Source organism: Pipistrellus hanaki, assembly GCF_964339955.1.
Source record: "Pipistrellus hanaki genome assembly, chromosome: 3".
Lineage (NCBI taxonomy): Eukaryota > Metazoa > Chordata > Mammalia > Chiroptera > Vespertilionidae > Pipistrellus > Pipistrellus hanaki.
Genome location: NC_140505.1, coordinates 144,909,734 through 144,932,854, shown reverse-complemented (window position 1 = coordinate 144,932,854; position 23,121 = coordinate 144,909,734). Strand labels below are relative to the sequence as shown.

Genomic DNA, 23,121 nt, shown 5'->3' with positions numbered 1-23,121 from the left:
AGCATAGGTAACTTAACCCTAAATTTTTATTTTAACTCTACTCTTTCCAATTCATCAAAATGATCTTGACAGCCTTGGCAGGTGTGGCTCAGTTGATTGGGCACCATCCTGTGCACAAGGTTGCTGGTTCCATTTCCGGTCAAGGCATATGCCTGGGTTGTGGACTCTATCCCAGGTAGGGGGCGTGCAGGAGGCAGCTGACTGATGTTCCACTCTCACATCAATGTTTCCCTTTCCTCATTCCCTCTCTAAAAAAATAAAGTAACTTTTAAAAGATCTGGACAACTCTGATCCAGTACGAGACCCAACTTCTCTGGGAGTTTTATGTGTTTACATATACATATGTAATTTACATACAGAAATTGACATAGGTTAGAAGACAGATGGTTAAAGATACATATTTATGGATATACATTCCTAGTCCTAGAGAATTTTAAAATGACAGTCAGGCATTGTGAGAGAGAAATGGGAGAAGTAGGGGGCACAGAGGAGTGAAAAGGAAGATATCTGGAACTGGTAAGCTTTAATAGGGAGGTCCTATCCCTTTCCGTTTACTTCTAACAAATCTTTGTCTTATCCTGCAAACCAAAACTAAAGTAAGTTACTGAAAGTATATTTACTTCTTGGGATGGAAATATATCTTGTCCTATTTTCCCTTTCCCGTAAGAAACAGCTCCCTAAGGACCACCACCCAAATGTGTGTGTGTACACTCTCAAATACAAATAAAACATACATTCAAGTGATTTATATTTTCATAACATTTTAACATTTAATAGAAACTATATACAATAACTTTTTATGGCATCTTACATTAGGATAGTCACTGCAGAAATTTACAGTTTGAAGATGGATAGTTGAGGACCCAGTCCTGTGGGCTTATTTTCTGAAGTTACTGTAGAAGGGAGTTCAGGTTCCCCAATTAGGTGAGAGGTGAGAAAAGGCTAAAACACAAGCTGCTAGATAGCAATGGCCAAACATTGGGTCCATCAATATCCACTTAAAGACTTTGGAAATCCCCTTACCAAGATGTCTCTCCTCAGAGCACAGAGTCTCGCTCGATCTCAGCAGCTCTGACAAGTATCACCTATCTTTCTTACTTGCCCAGAGTGGGAAGACACAACTTTTAGACACTACTACTGGTCCCTTCCCCCAAAGTTTGGTGTATGTTTGACTATAGCACTCAGTAACCCAGAAGGAAAACATAGTAGTCTAGGTTGTCCTTTAGAGAGGTCAGAAATACTTGTTTAAATAACGGGAAATTCAAATCCTCCAAAGTCAAATGGTTCCCAAAACAAACTATCAACTGATAGAACTGTGTTCTGGCTTCCCATTTGCAGTAGCCACTCCACTCTGAGGCAATGGTGCAGAGGCTTTTTCAGAGTTTCGAGATCCCTGCGATCTGCACCCTTCTCCAGCCATCTGCATCTGGCCCTGTTAAAACAAAGTTACTTTGGTTACAAATCTATTTATTGTGATCAGAAAAGCATGAATCTGACTTATCAATGCCCATGTATCATAGCAACAAGAACAAGACAGCAGAAATAAAATACTGGGCAGTTGCTCTTCCCCATACTTGTCATTACTTGAAGCATTCCTAAGATTCTCCCAACGGGAGGGAGAGCAGTGGGTTGTTTCTTCCAAGTGAAACAGCCATTCTGTGCTGAATTTCCAGAACAACCAACAGATCACAGGAAGATGGTCCTTTGGGCCTCTGCTTGAAACCAACAGCTATAGTGTAAGTGCTGGTCTTCAGTCAGGGCCACTTGTATCCCACCCAAGGCCCAGAGAAAGAAACCAAATCACATTACTCCTCCTTACCCTATGATGAAAATAATTCCAGTGCTGAACTCTGCCTTAAAGGAACAATGTACCTAGATTCCTTGTCAAGCTAACTAACTGTGTGTCCTGCTCTGAGATATGAGCACCAAGGGTTCTAAGAGCCTATCTAGAGAACCATCTGGGACACCTTTACAGTCTCCGTGTGATGACAACCCCACTCACGCTCTGGCGGTACATGTCAGCACAGCCAGCGGAGAAACCTCTGCCTGGCTGCATGGCTACATGGGGGAAGCCTGGCCGGGTTGTTCTTCACTTGCCAAAGTATCCACTGGGCCTTCAGTGTTGTCTTTGACTGAATGATCTTCAAGGGTTAGTGAAGGATCAAAAAGCAAGGGTGAAGGAGGACACTGCATACCATCACCCACAACATCCAAGTCCTAGGAAAAGAAAGAGAAATGCCTATCAGCAATATCAAACGAACCAATTAGCTAGTTAGCATATTTTTCAGCAAACCTTAAAGCACTTTTCCCACCCTTCCCTTACCCCTTGCCTACCTTAAGTCAAAAAAACTTTCCCAAAACGTCCAACAAATGGGATAAGATCCAAAAGCACTAAAATTTTTTCTTTGCTGCCAAGTATAAAGCAGGGACCACCAGTTACTTAAAAAGGAGTATTTTTCAATCAGTATAATTAAAAATTAAACTGAAATACTGCCTTAAAATATTGGGTAAAATGAGATTGTTTTATTAATGTCCTCACAACCACAAAGCAAGTCAGTGAGCAAAAGAGGGAAGGGAGAAAAGAGAAATGAATAAGTAAAGAAACTCAAAGTCTCTCCTAACAGCTACAAAATACTATTTTGGTTAAGTCCTTATCCCCACAGAATTATTGAGTTCCTGATTCTTAAACCTAACAACCAAATGTAAACAAACAAAAAATATTATATTTACAGACTATGTTTCTTCCAATTGAATTGGCCATTCCCACTGGGTCCTGAATGGCCAGCAAACCACAGGAAGACATTGCTCTTGGCTCCTGTTTGAAACCAACAACTACAAAAAAGCCACTGGTCTTGATTCAGGGCCTAAAACATTACAAAGGCTCAGACAAGGTGTCAAACAGACTTGCCTGTCACCCCTTTCTAAGAGGCTATCCCTAACCTCTCCTAAGAGTGAAAATTACCCAAGGGTTTGTACTCCCTGATATCCAATCCACTTTATAGAGGCTCTATGCTGTCAGTAATCTAATTTCACAAGAAGCACACTTAGTTCTATACTCTTAAACAGGTATTAGCGAGTCCAAAATTATGTCCCTTTCTTTGGTGTGTGAGTCACAAAAACAAGAATCACATCTTCAAAATAATTAAGGTTGAAAAAAGTAAGTAAAGAACATTGGACTTAAAGCTGGTTAATTTAAGCAGAAACACAGAGAAGAGGATAGTCAGGTACCTAAAAGGATATATTCATTTCAGACATGTAATATCCACAGAAACCAGTGTTCTCATATGGTTAAGACAATAGACTATTTTCTTCAATTCTTTTACTATGCACATTTATTATACAAATAATTAACTTGGAATTTAAAAGAACCCATTTAAGTAGTGAGGCAAAAGGTTTCCAAGTCTCAAGAATGAACAAGAACTAAATTTGGAGAAAGGAATCTAAAATAAGAGGGGGGGAAATCAGCAGGAAAGCCTACCATAACAAGAATATTTAATCTCAAAGTATTAAAACATTTTGAGAGAATTCATTTTTGTTCTGATCTCAAAACCATTTTTGTTCTGATCTCAAAACCACAGACACACAGAGCAAACTCAAAATACAATAGGAATAAGTTATGAGGTTATTATTTGCAAAACATCTTTGGATCAAAACAGAAAACAGACAAGTGTAATACCCAGAATGACAGGCCTTAGCCTTTTGTGCAGAATTTTTACCCATATTAACAGCTCATACCTGGCCCTCCCCTGAATGAAGTTATAAAAAGTTATTAGTAAGTTATAGAAATTTAGCCTAAACGGGTTTGGCTCAGTGGATAGAGCATCGGCCTGGGGCCTGAAATTCCCGGGTTCGATTCCGGTCAAGGGCATGTACCTTGGTTGCGGGCACATCCCCAGTAGGGGGCGTGCAAGAGGCAGCTGATCAATGACTCTCATCGATGTTTCTAACTCTCTCTCTCCCTTCCTCTTTGTAAAAAAATCAATAAAATATATTTAAAAAAAAAAAAAAGTTATAGAAATTTATCTAAAACAATACAGGTGCCGAAACTGGTTTGGCTCAGTGGATAGAGCATCGGCCCGTGGACCAAAAGGTTCCAGGTTCGATTCCGGTCAAGGGCATGTACCTTGGTTGCAGGCACATCCCCAGTAGGAGGTGTGCAGGAGGCAGCTGATCGATTATTCTCTCCCATCGATGTTTCTAACTCTCTATCCCTCTTCCTTCCTCTCTATAAAAAATCAATAAAATATACATATATTAAAAAAAATTTTTTTTAAAAATACAGTTAACAAAATTGCTTAGTGAAACTCATATAATTAAGAAATCATTTTTTGCCCTAGCCAGTTTGGCTCAATGGATAAAGCACCAACCGGCCTGTGGACCAAAGGGTCCTGGGTTCAATTCCGGTCAAGGGCACATACCTCAGTTTCATGATCCTCTCTGGCCCGGGGCTCTGGTTAGGGTGCGTGCAGGAGGCAACCAATAGATGTGTTTCTCTCACATCAATATTTCCGTGTTTCCCTCTCTTCCCCTCTCTAAAAATCAATGTAAAAATATCCTCCAGTGAGGATTTAAAAAAAAAATCATTTTTCCCCAGCAAAAGTTTATACTAATATATCCATAATTTGTGGGAAGACAAAAATTATTTTCTAAAACTGCATTTTATTTCAAATTTTCTAGAGAACTTATGTCTAAAGATTAAGAATAAAACTATTTTTAATGCCCAATGTGGTTCATCAGAATAACCACATTGTCTAGTGCACCAAATCTATTATGAACACAATAGATTATCAATTACAAATAGCTAATTGTTTTACAAAAACAATTAGCTATTTGTAATTGGTCCATCTTAAAAACCCACTGGATTCTCAAAAGTAAAGTTTTTTTTTTTAAATATATTCTTTAAGAAATCTATGCCAAATATAAAGATGAACAGATCTGATGGCATATATTAATATCTTTTAAAATTAAGATTTCTTAACTCTCAAGTTTTTCCTACCATCACATCTTACAATCTTTAAATTTTTTAAAAAATATTTTTATTCATTTCAGAGAAGAAGGGGGGGGGGGGGGAGAGAAACATCTATGACAAGAGAGAGTCATGGATCAGCTGCCTCCTGCACACCCCTCCACTGGGGATGGAGCCTGCAAACCAGGCATATGCCCTTGACGGGAATCAAACCCAGGACCCTTCAGTCCATAGGCTGCCTGCCACTCTATCCACTGAGCCACATCTTTAATACGGTATTTTGTTCTCACATTTCATGAATCTGTGTGAAATTTTTTCTTTTTAAAGAGCAATTATAATCAGGATTATAACAAAAATATTATTATAAACGAAATAATAAAAACCATGTTTATTACACCTATTGACAGAATATAATTCCAAAAAGGAAGAGAAATTATGGAGGAAAAAATTGCAATCAGTTTATTCTATATATATATATACACACACACACACACATACACACACACACACTCAACCCCTAAGCCACCCCAGCCAGGTCATTTTATTCTTAATGCCATTCCCCCCCTTCACATATTACCTAGTGTATCTTTTTTAGTAAATTTGGAAGCTATCCAAACCTTACTTCTACCTAATTTTCCATTTAAATTTGTCCCCTTAAACATGCCATGACACAAGACACCTTTATTATGAAATTCAAAAAACTTTCTTTAATAATGAGGATCTTTATCCAGAAGGCTAAAGATTAATAAGCAAAGTGCCAAGACAGAGGTGGAATATTAACTGATCCCTAAAGTCAAATAGTAGGATACTGCTAACTAGGGAAACAAAATCTGAGCTGGATTTATGTGCTAGAAGTGTACATATTTCAAAGGCTATATAAAAGTAAATACTCAGCCCTGACCAGTTTGGCTCAGTGGACAGAGTGTCAGCCTGCAGACTGAAGGGTCCCAGGTTCGATTCGGTCAAGGGCACGTACCTTGGCTGCGGGCACATCCCCAGTGGGAGGTGTGTAGGAGGCAGCTGATCGATGTCTCTCTCCCATCGATGTTTCTAACTCTATCCCTTTCCCTTCCTTTCTGTAAAAAATCAATAAAGTATTACTGTTCTAGTCCATTCACAACAGGATTATGTAATAACATCAAATTTGAAAAACAGTAACCAAGTTTTCAGTAATTTCTTGAGATACACATTAATCTAAAAATGAAACCTTTACTATGGAGCCAAAACACAAGTTCACAATGTCAGGAGATTATCAGAACTCAGTATTAAGATGCTGGTGAATCCACTCACCTTGTAGATGGGTAGCATATTTCCTGCTACACCAAATCCAACCATAATCTTGACTTTCTAACTTCCCTTAGTTTACAATTTTCCTTACTATTCCCTCAGAAAAATTTCTGCCAATCTAAACTGTCTCTAAACGAATATGCTAACATATACATACAACCATGCATATATCATTTCAAAAACTTTTATCAACTCTCCTGAGCACAAAGGTCTAACCTATACTCAACATCCTATATAAAGAAAGCCTAATATGCAAATGGCAGAGCAACCGAACAGCAAAATGGCTGGTTGGCAGAACCAGCAAGCAGGCAGGTGCCAGCGAGTAGAGGGAGGAGGTAGCGACAGGTGGAATTGGAGGGGCAATTGGGGGTCTGTGCCGTCCCCTGATCACTCCATTGGTCACCTCCTACAGAAGGAGGCCAGACTGCAGCTTAGGCCCGCTCCCTGCCATCAGTCAGACTTCCCCCAAGGGCTCCTGTTCTGCAAAAGGGCGCAGGCCAGACTGAGGGACTGCCCCTCCCACCCCCACCTGAGTGCATGAATTTCTGTGTACCAGGCCTCTAGTTAATAAATAAGGCCTTGCCTCAAGGGCCAACCAGAGCGGACTTCTCTAACTTACATCACTGAACTCCAGAGGTAAACTCTCAGTGGGCTGAAGCTCAGCAGCACTCAAGTACAGATCCATGGGGCCGGCTTCCAGATCGTCTGGCACAGACAGTACCTGCTCGGGCTTATACATCTGAGGAGGCAACTGGAAATGCAGTGGGCAGCAGGGATCTTCAGAGAGGCTTACAGGAACTGGTTTGTTGCAGGGTACCTCTTCAGACCCCTGGCAGCATTTGAAGAGAACCTGATTTGTGTCCTGACAAATATCTGCAGAAAAATGGTCAAGGGAAATAAAATGGACCTACGGGAGGTACAAAATACAGGTATCTGCCATGTAAAACTCAAGGTCTGCACTATAAGATAATTGGTTACATTTGACACAGAACAAAATGCAGTTAGCAATTTTTCTAATTCTAGCTCTATCAGTAATTTAAAACTAGTCCCCAACCTCCATTTTAAGATCGTAGCCATTTAAACTAATCTTGTTTTCCCATATAAGACATCTAAAAACACAGTGCTGAGCAAACAGCAATAACAATCCTAGGAATCTACACTTACTCAGAAGAGACAAATGTAAACAGTCTGCAGAGGCCTCTACCAACCCCTTCCAAGACTCGTGAGACAAAGTTGTTTCTGCTCCATTAAGAAGATAGATAAAGCCGAAACCAGTTTGGCTCAGTGGTAGAACGCCGGTCTGCGGACTGAAAGGTCCCGGGTTCAATTCCGGTCAAGGGCATGTACCTTGGTTGCAGGCACATCCCCGGTAGGGGGTGTGCAAGAGGCAACTGGTAGATGTTTCTCTATCATCAACGTTTCTTGCTCTCTATCTCTCTCCCTTCCTCTCTGTAAAAAAATCAATAAAATATATTTTAAAAAAAAAAAAAAAGATGGATAAAAAGTTTTTAAACCTTATTTCCAAAATGCTTACATGATGAAATTGTTTAAAGCAGCAGAGAACTGGAACTGGAGAAAATGGAAGCAAAATAATAGTGACTAGCTATTATATCCTGGAAATAAAAATATATTTCCATACCCCCTTTTTGGGGGGCGGGGGGGGGGGGGGGGGGGGTAGTGCTGGGGAATCCTTTTATCCCAAAGAGAAGAGATGATAATTTTAGGAAAGGCCGGAAAGAAAGTAATCTAGGAATGCTCCTAGGAGCTCTAACAGGACAGTCAATGTTAAGGCTAAAAGCAGAAAAGGATTATTATTTCCAAGTTGACAAAGAAACTCTGTAGGATGAATCAAAATTGAAATCATAATCAGATAAAATAAAATTCCAGTTCAAGTTACTCTAGAAAGCACATTTTACACAAGTGTTATCATTTCTGAAAATCCTAACTGTATGGTTATTCTACTATTATTTTAAATTTAGACTTATTTTTAAGTAAGAGAGCACAATCTTCTATAAACTGATTGTATCCAGGATTATTGAATACCAAGTGTAATTAATAAATTGGGAGGAAAATATTAAGGTAATTTTTAAAAACTAAAAAATGTAATGCACATTGTAATTTTTAAAACAAAAACTTTTAAATAAAGCCATTTCTTTCATTATGCTAAGACAGGATTTCACAATCTTGGCACTAATGACATCACTGGCTGTCCTGGGCACTGTAGAGTGTTCAGCAGCATTCTTGGCCTCTACCCACTAGATTAGGGGTGTCGAACTCAATCAGAGAAGGGGCCAAAATCTAAAATCCAGCCTAAATCGCGGGCCGAATGGTTTACTGAACAGTCATAAACTGACAATGTCATAAACTGACAGCGGAGTGCAGTGATGACAGCGCGGTGCGGGCCACATTGCAAGGCCTGGCGGGCTGGATTTCGCCCGCGGGCCTTGTGTTTTACACATGTGCCCTAGATGTCAGTAGCACCTCCATCTGAGTCATGACAAGCAAAATGCCTCCACACATTGCCAAATGGGTCAAATGACTCTCTCCTCCCCCCCCAACAATCTCTACTCTAAAGGATAATGGTACAAAATAAATATTAAATGAAAATTATTAAATGAACAAATGAATCTAATGGGAACAGACTTGCAGCCTCTATGTGCTTCAGAAAAACCCAATCTAATTTAAATTATTAATATTTAAAATGTTAATCCATTAAATGCTTTAATCACAATATTTTTCATGGAACTTAAAGGACTTTCATAAGTCTCTTATTTAATACCACATATCCTGGGAAGATCCTTCCCCCATCCTCATCCACCCCCCTTCCTTTCAGCTGGGGACAACAAAGACAAAGAGAAGGGAATGGTTGACCTACAACTAGTCTGTATCCTTCACTTTCAGTCCAGGGCTGTATCCATTAGACCAGAGTAAAGACTTAACAGGTCACCAAGGCATCGCATCTTTCTCTGGAATAAGGACTTAAGGAAGGGTAAGTGACTTAGGCAACTATGGAATGAAAAAGAACACAAAAGAAAAAATACTTCCCTTCTCCTTTCAAATACATTTCATTTTCAACTTTAATATATTAATATTCTAATAAACTATGATATAGTACTATAACAAGTGGGGAGCGTCCGGTCCACAGGCCATAAAAGGTCCACGAAATCATTTGGTCTGGCCCTGCCAAGGCATTAGGGGTGAGTTAATTATATATTTGGCATATTTAATATAGCAGGCAAATTTTTAAGTTGATAATTTTATATGGCCCATGAATGATGTTTTAAATATACAAATAACCCTTAGCAGACAAAAGGTTCCCCATGCCTGTATTACAAGAAAAATCTAAACTACTTTAATACCTGTAAATTGGCTTTTTGCCTTATAAAGTAATCAAACTCACTGAAGAAAGCCTGAGAAGTACAAAGCAGAGGAAAAAGGGCATTCATAACAACACCATCCAAAAATAGTCACATTTCTATTAAACTTCCTCCTAGTATTTAGTTCCATGTAGTTAAAACATACTCTACAGAATCTTATATTTTTGTTATCAAATGTTTTCTCATATCATTCAAAGTTTATTAAATGTTTAATGACAACATATTACTATTATGTTGTATCATAATTTTCTCCTCCCCATCTCTAAAAAATTTAAGCCTCAAAGTACAGAAATTTTATGCAATACTGGTCCTATATTTAATTATCTCCTTAAATAAGTTCACAGAGGTGATAGTAACATAGTAAAGAATATAAATAGTCGCCGAAACCGGTGTGGCTCAGTGGTAGAGCGTCGGTCTGCGGACTGAAAGGTCCCGGGTTCGATTCCGGTCAAGGGCATGTACCTTGGTTGCAGGCACATCCCCAGTAGGGGGGGTGCAAGAGGCAGCTGATCGATGACTCTCTCTCATCGATGTTTCTAACTCTCTATCCCTCTCCCTTCCTCTCTGTAAAAAATCAATAAAATATATTAAAAAAAAAAAAAAAAAAGAATATAAATAGTCAAACTGCTTTCTAAAAAGCCTGTAACACTTTATATTCCCACTGGCATATAGAGGGTCCATTTCACCACAATGTCACCAACTTTTGAAATTCACTCATTAAAAATATATATTAGAAAAAAATAAATAAAATAAATAAATAAATATATATATATATATATATATATATATATGCATCAAATTTATGGATTAAAACATGTTTTATTTCCTATTTCATTTATTTACAGTAATAGCACTATTAAAACTATCAGCTATTTCTTTTTAAATCTGACCAGATTGCCTTTAACCAACAAAGTGTTGAGCATTTAATTTGTTATTAATTACTTTGCACAAGCATTTTAAGGACAACAATTCTTTAGCAGCTATTTGTTGTTGCAATAATTAATAAATTGGTAAAAGATTTGACAAAAAGAACAGAAGTCAGTTTTCCTTTCCAAAGACCAGGGAAGGTTCTCTTCTTCCTATTGAAAAAATATTTTACTTTCCAATATTTTTTCTCTTGTCAGGGAACTGAAATCCAGCAAGATTTATGCTTTTCATCTACTAAACATCATAATACTTAACAAAGGCTTTTATAGTGAAAGGCACTTTCTCAATCAATGTTCATATAAAGATGTACTTGCACAATAAACAGTTCAAAGTTTAGTAGCCTGATAAATATAGTCCAACAGCAGAATCAAAAGATGCTCTGATGGTTCAAAGGCAAATTAACTGGAGAGTAATTTCCCATTTTTGGAAACAGTTAAGTTTCCAATTTAAGTTTCCAATTTGAAAATACAAGTTAAGAGCACTAACAGTACAAAAGGATAATACTCCAAGGAAGCTCACATTTCAGAACTGTCCTTGTTACTAGCAGAAAACACACAATTTTTTTTTTTATTTTTTTTTTTGTAACTAGATTTAACAATATAATTCTAATGAACAAGTTAAATCAGGAACTTCTTATATCTGGAACCCCAGTGTTGACTACAAATAAATATTAGCCCACATCTATCACCAATTACTCAGATGTTTCTTTCTAATGAATTGACCATTACATTTCCTAAGTTCTGAAATGGCCAACAGACCATAGAAAGACATTTCTTTAGGCTCCTGCTTGAAACCAGCAGCTTCAGCAAACTGCTGGCCTTGATTCAGGGCCAAAGGATAACAAAGACCTCAATTAAGCAACTATCAGTGTCTCCCACTAGCCTTTCAGTCTAGCTAGCAAACTGAACAAAGTAAAAAGATACGAGTAATGCAGTGTCTGGTCATTGGAAGAGACTGATTAGAACAACGAACATCATCCACAAAGGCCAAGCACCTCTGACTGGAACGAGTGGTATGGGCCTAAAATGGGAAAAAACAGATTAAGTAAAAAAACACAACCAATACACCCACAAAAGAACGTACAACCAATTATGTATGAGAGTACTTATAAAATATATGGCACATCTTTAAAAGTTAAAAATTCAATATTTATATGTATACTCCAATGCTATGTAAAAAATCTCATGTACAAATGAATCAACCCTAATTTGAATCTTATCCCTCCATATTATGAAAGTGTAATGTAAACTAATAATTTTCAAACTATTTTATCTTTTAGCCTTCTCGAAATTGTAAACTTATGTGAAACTTCAACAAATAAAACAAAGAAATAAAATTAATCTTATTGAAGCAGAGACCAAGGGCCTGAGAAAAAAATTTAGTGATCACTTACTTCTCCTATCAACCTTTCTTCCCAACATTCATCGTTCCTATTATTCTACCTATTTTCCTGCCTTCTAAAAGAGGATTCCCAAGAAAAATGGGCTTAATCTGTACCTATTTCTGAACCGATGAACTTCTGAACCAAAGAATGTGGCAACCCTTCAATTTGCAGATGGGAACAGAGGCCCAGGGAAGTTATCAGTGCAGGCACAGTACTAGTCAGAAGAAAACCGAGGCTAGAACCTATGTCTCCGGACTTTCAGGTAAGTGCTCTTTTCAATATACCCCACGTCCAGTAAGTCAGATGTCAGAGCCAAGACTGTACAACAGTGCTTGGGCAATTACCCTAACTTTACCAAGAAAGCAAATTTATAAATCTTAGGAATTTATGCACAAATTACCTGTTGGGCAGCACCATCTGTGGCCAGCATTCTACGTTCCTTCAGCTGCCTATGTAGTAGGGCTTCTACTCCATAGCGCTGACGATACCTCCGAAGACACTTTAGACGCTTTAAGTTATCTCGTTCTTTGGCCATCAGTCCCTCTGGGCCAGTCAGGAGACTACTACCTGTAGAGTCACAACATCCAAGATGTTATCTGACAAGCAACCAAACAAGGGCTAGCCTCAAAATTAACAAGTAAACAGAAAAATATCGGGCCATAAGATAGGCAGTTTCAAAAGCAAACTCTCCTCCACTCCAGATACCAACAGAGATAAATGTAGCTACTACTACCAACACCTAGGTTCACATGTTGAACCTACAATAGGTTGTTGCAACTTGCCTAGAGCTTCATGTTCCACTTTCCGATTATGTAAGTAACGTCGCTTCTTCTCTTTGAGCAGATGCTGAAGTCGTTTAAACTGATCAATGTACAAAGACTGTAAACGGATTAGTTTCTCACGCATAATCAGGGCCACTTCTTCGGCTGTGTAGACACCAGCATGTCTGGAATAGAAATTCCCAGCAATGCATAAAAAAGCACAATAATAAAACCCAAGTTTAAAAGGAGAAAAGGGTAGATACTAGACAATATTTAATAAGCAATCAGTGTTTTTATAATCTTTTTAAAAAAATATATTTTATTGATTTTTTACAGAAAGAGAGAGCCAGAAATGTCGATGAGAGACACCGACCAGCCGCCTCCTGCACACCCCCCACCGGAGATGTGCCCGCAATCAATGTACATGCCCTTGACCGGAATCGAACCTGGGACCTTTCAGTCCGCAGACCAACGCTCTACCACTGAGCCAAACCGGTTTCGGCAGCAACCAGTGTTGAGACAATCACCTTATTGGTAGAAATCTCTTTATACATTTTACCATTCAAGTTGTTACATAAAAAATAATCTCCAAGAATGGACACTAATGTATGATCTAGTCACCATATGAGGAAGACGTTTCATTATTTTCCCCAGTTATTTGCATTATGTTTAAAAAGAAGTAGGTACAGAATGCTCAAAATTTATTAATCTACATACTTATTCCATCTAACAATATGGAAAAACCTCTTAATAGGACAACCTGAAAGTGCTCAATTTGTTGTAAAATGATCTTAATATATTTTAATTAAAGTACAAAAAATAGGGAGAAACCAAGATGGCAGCATGGGTAAACACCTAAACTACCTTCCACAACAATTTCAAAACTACAACTAAAAGACAAAATTAACATCATCCAGAACCACAGGAAAGCTGCCTGACTGGAAATTCTACAACTAGAAGGAAAGAGGAAAGCACACAGAGACCCAGAGGAGCTGCAAAAGGCTGAGGTTCGGAGATACAAGCGCGGGCAGCTGAGGGCCTGGCTGGCTTTCTCTAGCAGGAAGAAGACAAAAGCTCCTGACTGCGCTGAACCCCAGTTCTGACTGCACCGAACCCCAGTTCCAGGCGACATCCTGGGGACCCAGGCTTATAGGGGGGGGAATATGGACTGTCAAGCGGAAACTCAGGGGTGCCGCAAAAGGCAGAGGTCTGGAGGCGCGCGACTGACTGCTGAGTGCGCCGCTGGCTTTCTCTAGTGGGTGGGAAATGGAAGGTCCTCACTACACTGAACTCCAGTACCGGGCGAGAATCTGGGAATCCAGATTCATTGGGGAAGAAACTGAACTCTCTGGCAGCAGGCAAAACTCGAGGGTAGCTTACTCTTAGAGGTGCTTGCAGCGATGACCAAGGGACACTGAGACCCAGGGGCCTCATAGGGCAGGGCTGACAGGAAGCCAATACTGTCTGCTCAGCACTGAGATTCTGCCCCATCCAAGCTGAGCACAGAGGCTTTTGCAATTTTGCAAGTCTGATCCTATAAGACTGTCTCCAATACAGAAGGTATCCCAGAGTAGACACAGCTGATACTTACATCCAATGGGCCTGGAGGTCAATTCTTCCCAGTGATACCAACAACAATCAAGTCTTAATTACAACAAGGCTGTTCACGCAGTCCACAAAGGAGAGCACCAAGAGTGTCTACCTCAGGTAACTGAGGAGGCTGACCCACTGGGCCATGTAGGACACCAAGCATACAAAGAGATCCTACCAACTCTGGGAAGCAGCGAAAATGTGGAGACAATTCAGAATTGAAGGTCAGATAAAGAGCTTCACAGGTAAGAAAAAGCTAAAGGAGTTCATCAGCACCAAACCAGTATTATATGCTGAAAAGGTATTCTTTAAGAAAAGGAAGAAAAAGGTAAAGATAAAAATTATGAATAACAAATACATATATATCAACTATAAGGTTCTCCCTCCTCCCAACTGGTGGGCAGAGTTATGACATTACTGGCACCTGTCACAGAGACATCTCCAAGACATTGAGCCATCAATCAGCGCCTGCCAAAGTGTCCTGGAGCCCACCCTTTCCTATTCTGCCCTGGGTCCAACCCTCTCCTGTTCCTCCCCTTAAAAGGACCCCCGACCAGCCACGTGCTGCCGATCCTCCATGTCCAGGTGGCAGCCGGCTGGGTCCATCTTCCCTCCCAACTCCTTCAATTCTGACTTCTCTACCTCCTTAATGAGTCCCGCTCATTACTGGGGAATAAACTACTTTAAAACTCCTTGGTGGTCAGTTTCCTGCGCCTCAAACCTTACACCAACAAGAGAATTAAAAATCTGAGGAACAGAATAAACTGGTGAATATAATAGGATCAGGGGCATAGAAAGGAAGTGGACTGAAAATTCTGAGGGGAAAAGGAGTGTGGGGAGTGCGGGAAGAGACTGGACAAAAATCGTACTCCTATGGATGAGGACAGTGGGGGGAGGTAAGGGCAGAGGGTGGGGTGGGAACTTGGAGGGGAGCTATGGGGGCGGGGGGGGGGAGAGGAACAATTGTAATAATCTGAACAATAAAGATTTATTAAATTTAAAAAAATAAAGTACAAAAGATAAAGAATTTTAACTTCTAACTTAAAAATACATTCCTAAAAGAGCTCTAAATTTGTGAATAGAAAGAAAAGCCTGGACCCTTTGCCTTTCAAGGATATTGTGGTACATAAAAGGCAAAGTTTGTGGTGAATGAGAGCAACTAAATTGAGGTCAGACTTGCTTTTGTAACTTGGAATTAAAATAATAATAATTAAAAACAAACATTCCTGCCCTAGCTGGTTTTGCTCAGTGGATAGAGCATTGGCCTGTGGAATAAAGGTTTCTGGGTTCAATTCCAGTAAAGAGCACCTGCCAAGGTTTGACTCGATCCCCAGTAGGGGGCATGCAGGAGGCAGCCGATCAATGATTGTCTCATCATTATTGATATTTCAATCTCTCTCTCCCCCTCTCCCTTCCCTTCTGAAATCAATAAAAATGTATTTTTTATAAAGACATTCCTGCCATGGCTGAGAGGTTCAGTTGATTGGAGTGTTGTTCTATACACCAAAAGGTTGCAGGTTTGATTTTTGGTCAGGGCGAGTACCTAGGTTGCACATATTTTAATGAGCCTAAAACTTATTTTGGATAATGTTCCTCACAGAATTAAAAAAAAAAAAAAAAAAAACCTTGTCCTATCTGGTTTGGCTCAGTGGATAGAGCACTGGCCTGTGGACTGAAAGGTCCCAGGTTCGATTCAGTCAAGGGCACAAGCCCAGGTTTTGGGCTCAATACCTAGTAGGTGGTAGCCGATCAATGACTTTTTCATCACTGATGTTTCTCTCTCTCTACCTCTCCCTTCCTCTCTGAAATCAATAAAAATATATATATTTTAAAAAGCCTTACATTTCATCACCTAATCGCTGCCCTGACCTTTGGATGTTCCTTTTAGCATAAACTAACTTTGAGTGTCTAGTCCTTTTAACACTTATATTTCTCATATAACTGATATTTTGGTTGCTATAGTAGTCTCTTGTAAGTTATATTCATATGACTGTAGTATCCCCTAGACACTGATCTCAATTACTAATAATAAAATCAAGTTTCTGGACCTTTAAAAAAAATGTGACTCGCCCTAACCGGTAGAGCGTCGACCTGCGGACTCAAGGGTCCCAGGTTCGATTCCGATCAAGAACATGTACCTTGGTTGCGGGCACATCCCCAGTAGGGGGTGTGCAAGAGGCAGCTGATCGATGTTTCTCTTTCATTGATGTTTCTAACTCTGTCCCTCTCCCTTCCTTTCTGTAAAAGATCAATAAAATGTATTAAAAAAAAAAAAAAAATTTGTGACCCTACAGAGCACACACCTCTTCAATGCAACAAGTTTGGCATTTGTAGAAGTACAATGAAAAATAAAATAAAAAATATGCTTGATATAAAATTACTGTGAAAGAATCTTGCTAGAAAACAAATATTCCTTCTCAAACTACCAAGATGGACTTTCCAAAAAAGTATTTTAGAGTTGCTAACTATACTGAAATTACTCAAGAGAAATAGATTAAAATCTACTCAGAAAAATTTAACCTTAAATGACTTCTTATAAACCTCAGAATCCAAGGTAATGAAGAAAATTCTAAGAATTGAAGTTCAACAGTCTAGTCTAGAAATTCCTTACTCTATTATTTACATCCTTCTACCTAAATTGTCAGTGGGAAGTGCTAAGAAACACAAGTCAGAGAGAAGAAAAAAAAAAAAATGCAAACTAAACTAAACCATGAAACATAGCAATATGAGACTTAGGAGTAGCAATGCTTAACCGTTTTTGTTTCTACAACTCCTAACATGAATATGGGTTCCATAAAGAGAGGAACCACAAGATATAATTAGGTCGATTACTCACTCTTTGGTTTCTAAATCAGTTTCTCTCTCCTAGACATGAAACCAAAAGATATTCTTGAAATATCTTTTTATTTTTCTTTAAAAAAATAAAAAACCCTGATGTAACTTTGCAAAGGTAGTTTTTTAAATACAATCACTTTATTATTCCTGAGTTTTACGCCAAGAATGCATCCATGCCCTAGTCAGTTTGGCTCAGTGAATAGAGCGTTAGCCTGCGAACTGAAAAGTCCCAGGTTCGATTCAGGTCAAGGGCAACATGCCAGGGTTGTGGACTTGCTCCCCATTGAGGGACTTGCAGGAGGCAGCCGATCCATGATTCTCTCTCATCATGGATGTTTCTATCTCTCTCCCTCTTCCTTCCTCTCTGAAACCAATAAAAATATATTTTAACAAAAGAATGCATTCACATTAATTTCTTCTTCTCTAATTGATTTAAGCATTTCTCAACCCTCCTATGTCCAACAAATTTCCTATTTTCTCTCCTATACTTACTCAGGTGTAGAATTAGACATCCAAAAGTTTTCCCAAAGTACAAGACTTCTAAAAAAGAATCAGATCCCTATGGGGGGGGGGGGGGAGGGGCAATGTTAAAATATGTACACAGATAATAATTTAATAAAAAATAAATAAAAAAGAATCAGATCCTGCCTCAAAGTGAAATGATGATGAATCATGACCCTTTTACAGAATCTCTTTCTGCTCACAGACAGCTAAGCTTTCTTCAACCCTTTTAGGTCATTAATTTTATAACAGTACACAGTACTACATTCCACATACTAACTACATAAAATATTTAAAAGCCTCTGTGGAATTACAACTTACTTCAAGGGATCTTCTTGATCACTGTCTATGCTATCAGCTTCACTGTCAGGGTCACCTCTCCATGTCTGATCCACAGTAATGGGTTCCTGCTCCCCATCACTCCAGCTGTCTTCATCTGAGGCAAGGAAGGGACAGCAGCCATTAAGACTTCCCACCTCTGTACCTTCACCACACAAAACTAGGTTACTTAACAAATCAACCCAAATCTTAAAACTGAGTCAACCATGCTCTCAAAAGGACATGGTCCAATTCAAAATTATTTTTGTTTCCTAAAATTACCTTCCATAGCAAAGATAGTATTATAAAAACAACAATGAAGAAAACAGTCATAAACTCAGGCAAGTAAACCTAAGCACACACTATATTTCAAACTGAAAAGAATTGATAAACATAGCAATCCTGGAATCTCAACAATTTGCCAATGAATTAATAGTATTGTATTATCAAGTACCATATACTGGTACGTTCAAAGCACTGTGCTAAAACCAGTAAGTTCTTTGTTACCTTTCCTCCTCCTTTTTCATTCTAGGAGAGAATATCCTTACCCAGAATTCGGCTGGCTTCACTGCGACTACTTTCTGGAGTCTGAGACCCCAGCTCTGACTTAGCATATGAGCTCAGCTGGCACAAGAGTGTTTCTCCCATCGGCCCTGGAGTGGTCTTCTTCATTTGAGCATGCAGTGCCAGTGCATTCCTACGGGCATGTTCAACACAGAAGGACACCCTAAGGAGACAAATAATTAACATTTTATTTATTTTTAAATATATTTTATTGGTTTTTTTTAAGAGAGGAAGGGAGAGGGATAGAGAGCTAGAAACATCAATGAGAAAGAAACATCGACCAGCTGCCTCTTGCACACCCCCTACTGGGAATATGCCCGCAACCAATGTACATGCCCTTGACCGGAATCGAACCTGGGACCTTTCAGTCCGCAGGCTGACGCTCTATCCACTGAGCCAAACCGATTTCAGCAAATAATTAACACTTCATATTCAGATAAGTTCTTTCTGGAAAAAGTTCAATAACTTTCATTACTCACTGATCTTTAGATCACTTTTAGGAAATTAAAATAACCGTTATCTCATCCTAGCTAGTTTGGCTCAGTGGACAGAGCTTCGGCCTGCGGTCTGAAAGGTCCTGGGTTCGATTCCAATCAAAGGCACATGCCCAAGTTACAGGCTTAATTCCCAGTAAAGGGCGTGCAGGAGGCAGCCAATCAATTTTTCACTCTCATCATTGATGTTTCAATCTCTATCTCCCTCTCCTTCCTCTCTGAAATAAAAATATATTTTAAAAAATAAATAAAATAAATAACCATTATCTTCCTTTACAAATATTTAAAAGTCAAGTGAAGCAGAGTAATTTATCTGGTCCAAGATCAACTCATTTGGTTTTACTGAAGGGAAATGCAGGTAACATAATCTAGTGCTCTATCCACCAAACAAAACATTCTGACTACAAAATGCTGACATCTCAACAAATAAAAAAAATCCACTTTTATCTTTCAAAATTGGTTCTGGAAGGCAACTCTACGTTTTACTTCAATATTACACATATTAGGTAATAAGATGTCGCACACAAATTTAAAAAGGTATATGAAGAATTTTCTACCCAAGTTATACTCTACATGGATATCTTTGTATGTAATGAAAGCTATGAAGCCTTTCCCAGAATACACATTTTACATGTTATTTAATAAGGTTCAAAAATGGCCAAGAGTCAGGGACCCCAGGTTAAGAAAAATCTAGATTATCCCTTTAAAGATAAGAGCAAAAGATCCAGAGAAGATCTGAGTGATCCAATGGAAAATAGTATCATCCCAGTTTCCACCAATTTGTCCCAGTTTCCACCAATTTTTTTTTCTTTTCTTTTCCAAGGATATATTATTCATAATCCCAATTCTGGAAGCATGTGGGCTTAAAAACTCAGTAGCTACATCCCAGCCCACATGATACCGCATTCCACCCTCACTTTAAAACTGAAAGTACAAACGACAAAAATATCTATACATATATACCCATCTTTCTTCTCAGGCTTTGGGGCAGCACTGGGGCATCTTTTTCCATTCTTCGTGGATATGTAACTACATTGCTTGAAAGGTGCATTCTTGTCTTCAAGGATATGCTTAATGCAGAACTCCTGTCCCTCCAGGCGAGGTTGCGAGCACGGGCGGTGAGTGAAGGAACACGAGAGGGACTCCTGAGACCTGGGAACTGGGGTGATCCTCCCTCGATTGGTCGGCAAGACGTGGATCCGAATCCTGTTCATACCAAACCCTGCAGGATCACACAGAAGATCAAAAGGCCCTTACTCTTGTCAAAAATTCCTCCTCCACAATGGCGGGCTGACCGCGAGGAACTTTCTAAAGGACAGACAGGAGACACTCTCCCTCTCTCCCCTCAGGCATAGGGAGTCAGCCTCACCTCCTCTTCTCCCTCTACCCCACCCCAGCCTCACCCCTACCCCAGCACCACCCCTTCCCCATCACCACCACCCCTACCCCTTCCCCCACCCTTACCCCACCACCCCTACCCCTAGCCTCACTCCCACCCCCACCCCCACCCTACCCCATCGCCATCACCACCTCTACCCCCCACCCTTATCCCCCACCATCTCTACCCCACCACCCCTACCTCCCCACCACCCCTACCCCTAGCCTCACTCCCACCCCCAACCACCACCCTACCCCATCGCCATCACCACCTCTACCCCATCACTACCACCCCTACCCCTCACCCCTACCCCCCACCATCTCTACCCCACCACCTCACCTCTACCCCATCACTACCACCCCTACCCCCCACCCCTACCCACCACCATCTCTACCCCACCACCCCCACCTCTACCCCATCACTACCACCCCTACCCCCCACCATCTCTACCCCACCACCTCACCTCTACCCCATCACTACCACCCCTACCCACCACCATCTCTACCCCACCACCCCCACCTCTACCCCATCACTACCACCCCTATCCCCCACCCCTACCCACCACCTCACCTCTACCCCATCACTACCACCCCTACCCCTCACCCCTACCCCCCACCATCTCTACCCCACCACCCCCACCTCTACCCCATCACTACCACCCCTACCCCTAGCCTCACTCCCACCCCCAACCACCACCCTACCCCATCGCCATCACCACCTCTACCCCATCACTACCACCCCTACCCCCCACCCCTATCCCCCACCATCTCTACCCCACCACCTCACCTCTACCCCATCACTACCACCCCTACCCACCACCCCTACCCACCACCATCTCTACCCCATCACTACCACCCCTACCCACCACCATCTCTACCCCACCACCATCTCTACCCCACCACCCCCACCTCTACCCCATCACTACCACCCCTACCCCCCACCATCTCTACCCCACCACCCCCACCTCTACCACATCACTACCACCCCTATCCCCCACCCCTACCCACCACCTCACCTCTACCCCATCACTACCACCCCTACCCCTAGCCTCACTCCCACCCCCAACCACCACCCTACCCCATCGCCATCACCACCTCTACCCCATCACTACCACCCCTACCCCTCACCCCTATCCCCCACCATCTCTACCCCACCACCCCCACCTCTACCCCATCACTACCACCCCTACCCCCCACCCCTACCCACCACCATCTCTACCCCACCACCCCCACCTCTACCCCATCACTACCACCCCTACCCCTCACCCCTACCCACCACCATCTCTACCCCATCACTACCGCCGCCCCTGCCCCCTCACCGCACCCTGGCCCCCACCCCCACCCCTGCCCCACCGCCGCCGCCCCCGCCCCCTCACCGCCATGCTAAAAGCAGTGCAGGGACTCGCACCTCCGCAGCACGAGGGGGAAGCCTCAGCGCCGGCCCCCAGCGGCGGCAGCCACGCCGCAGAGCCGCGTCCCGCCTCCGCCTCCCTCCACGTCGTCTCTGTCCCGACCCGCCTCAGAGCTCATCCTGTCCCAGCCCGTCCTCGGCAGCCCGGGAGAGCGCCATTTTGTACTAAGGTTCCGGGCACCGGAGCATCTGGGTCCGGGAAGCCTGTAGGAGGAAAGCTACCTCGACGCTGACGGAGTGAGAGGAGCAGCCCGGAGGGGGCAGAAAGGGCAAGGCCGCAGCCTAACTGCAAAGACCTAACGTGAGCACCGCCGCCATCTTACCTCCGCCACCGCGCCGCACGGCGCCGCGCGCCCTTCTGGCCCCGTCAGCCACTCTAGCTCAGCCCCGCGCCTTTCCGGGCTCCCAGCCGCTGATTGGCTAGCGCTCCTACGGCGGTGTGCCGCCATTGGCCAAAGTTACTACCTATCACGCTTGGGGGCGGGGCCCCAAGAAAATGTGCGGCTGAGGTAGGAGAGACGACCTGTCTGTCAGCAGCTCCGCCCCGCCCCGGGGAGCGTGAGGCGGCCGTGGGGAGCGTAGAGCTGTAGTTCCACCTCAGAGCGGAGCGGGGTTCGGGCCGTTTTGGGGCGCTCTGCCTGTGGTCTTTGCTTGCCGCTACCCCAGCACATCTACATAACTAGCAGAAAAATCAGACATTTGACGCTTTAGGAAAAGGCCTTAGTTTTCTTTTGTGAGTTTACTTACTGAAACACTTCCTGAGTATTTACTGAGTCTGAGCGATTACATACATAAACATTTAATTTCCCAAGCAACCCTAAGAGGTAGAGGCTATTACCTCCATTTTACAGATAACTTAGAAACAGAATGGCTAAATGAGGGAGAGAGGCAAATCTGAAACCAGCCCTCATTCTAATTATCCCCCCCTTTTGCCTCTCAGAAAGTAAAGAGCATGGGACGGAGAATAAGAAAATATTAGTTGTGGTTGAGACCCTGTCTGAAATTCTCTATCGTTCCTAAATAACGCGGGTATATAGAAAGAGCACACACAATCCCAATTTTATAATCCTTTAAGGATTTTTTTTTTTTTTGTAGTTGAAAGCATCTCTTTTTTTCCCTTCTTGTGGAAATCAACTAACATCTTCCACATAAACTTCCTGGATCTTTTTTGCATCCCAACCTCCCCAAGCACTCTTATCTGCTGTCCGTTTAAATTTAAATAAGAGATTTCTCCACTGCCAAAACCGGTTTGGCTCAGTGGATAGAGCCTCGGCCTGGGGACTCAATTCCACCAGGCCTCAATTCCGGTCAAGGACATGTACCTTGGCT

At 41.5% G+C, this 23,121-nt stretch overlaps 1 protein-coding gene and 1 long non-coding RNA gene across 10 annotated transcripts; both read right to left on the bottom strand.

The window, feature by feature from the left end:
* Nucleotides 1-341: 341 nt before the first annotated feature.
* KANSL2 (KAT8 regulatory NSL complex subunit 2) lies at nucleotides 342-22,181 on the bottom strand. Of its 9 annotated transcripts, none has more exons than XM_084877438.1 (10): nucleotides 21,790-22,152; nucleotides 19,968-20,226; nucleotides 18,495-18,673; nucleotides 17,950-18,064; nucleotides 12,724-12,887; nucleotides 12,342-12,508; nucleotides 11,481-11,577; nucleotides 6,873-7,126; nucleotides 2,098-2,217; nucleotides 342-1,432 (listed from the first exon to the last, which is right to left on the bottom strand). In XM_084877438.1, the coding sequence occupies exons 2-10, from the start codon at nucleotides 20,216-20,218 to the stop codon at nucleotides 1,301-1,303; spliced, it is 1,479 nt and encodes a 492-aa protein (XP_084733564.1). In that variant the 5' UTR covers nucleotides 20,219-20,226; nucleotides 21,790-22,152; the 3' UTR covers nucleotides 342-1,300. The 9 variants fall into 9 exon arrangements, with proteins under 9 accessions (XP_084733564.1, XP_084733567.1, XP_084733566.1 ...); XM_084877441.1 differs by having other exon boundaries at nucleotides 345-1,432; nucleotides 6,975-7,126; nucleotides 22,116-22,181; XM_084877440.1 differs by having other exon boundaries at nucleotides 345-1,432; nucleotides 6,975-7,126.
* On the bottom strand, nucleotides 7,919-9,121 carry LOC311619324. Its single transcript, XR_014794472.1, has 2 exons — nucleotides 8,711-9,121; nucleotides 7,919-8,501 (listed from the first exon to the last, which is right to left on the bottom strand). It is a non-coding gene; the product is annotated as an uncharacterized lncRNA (long non-coding RNA).
* Nucleotides 22,182-23,121: the final 940 nt, after the last annotated feature.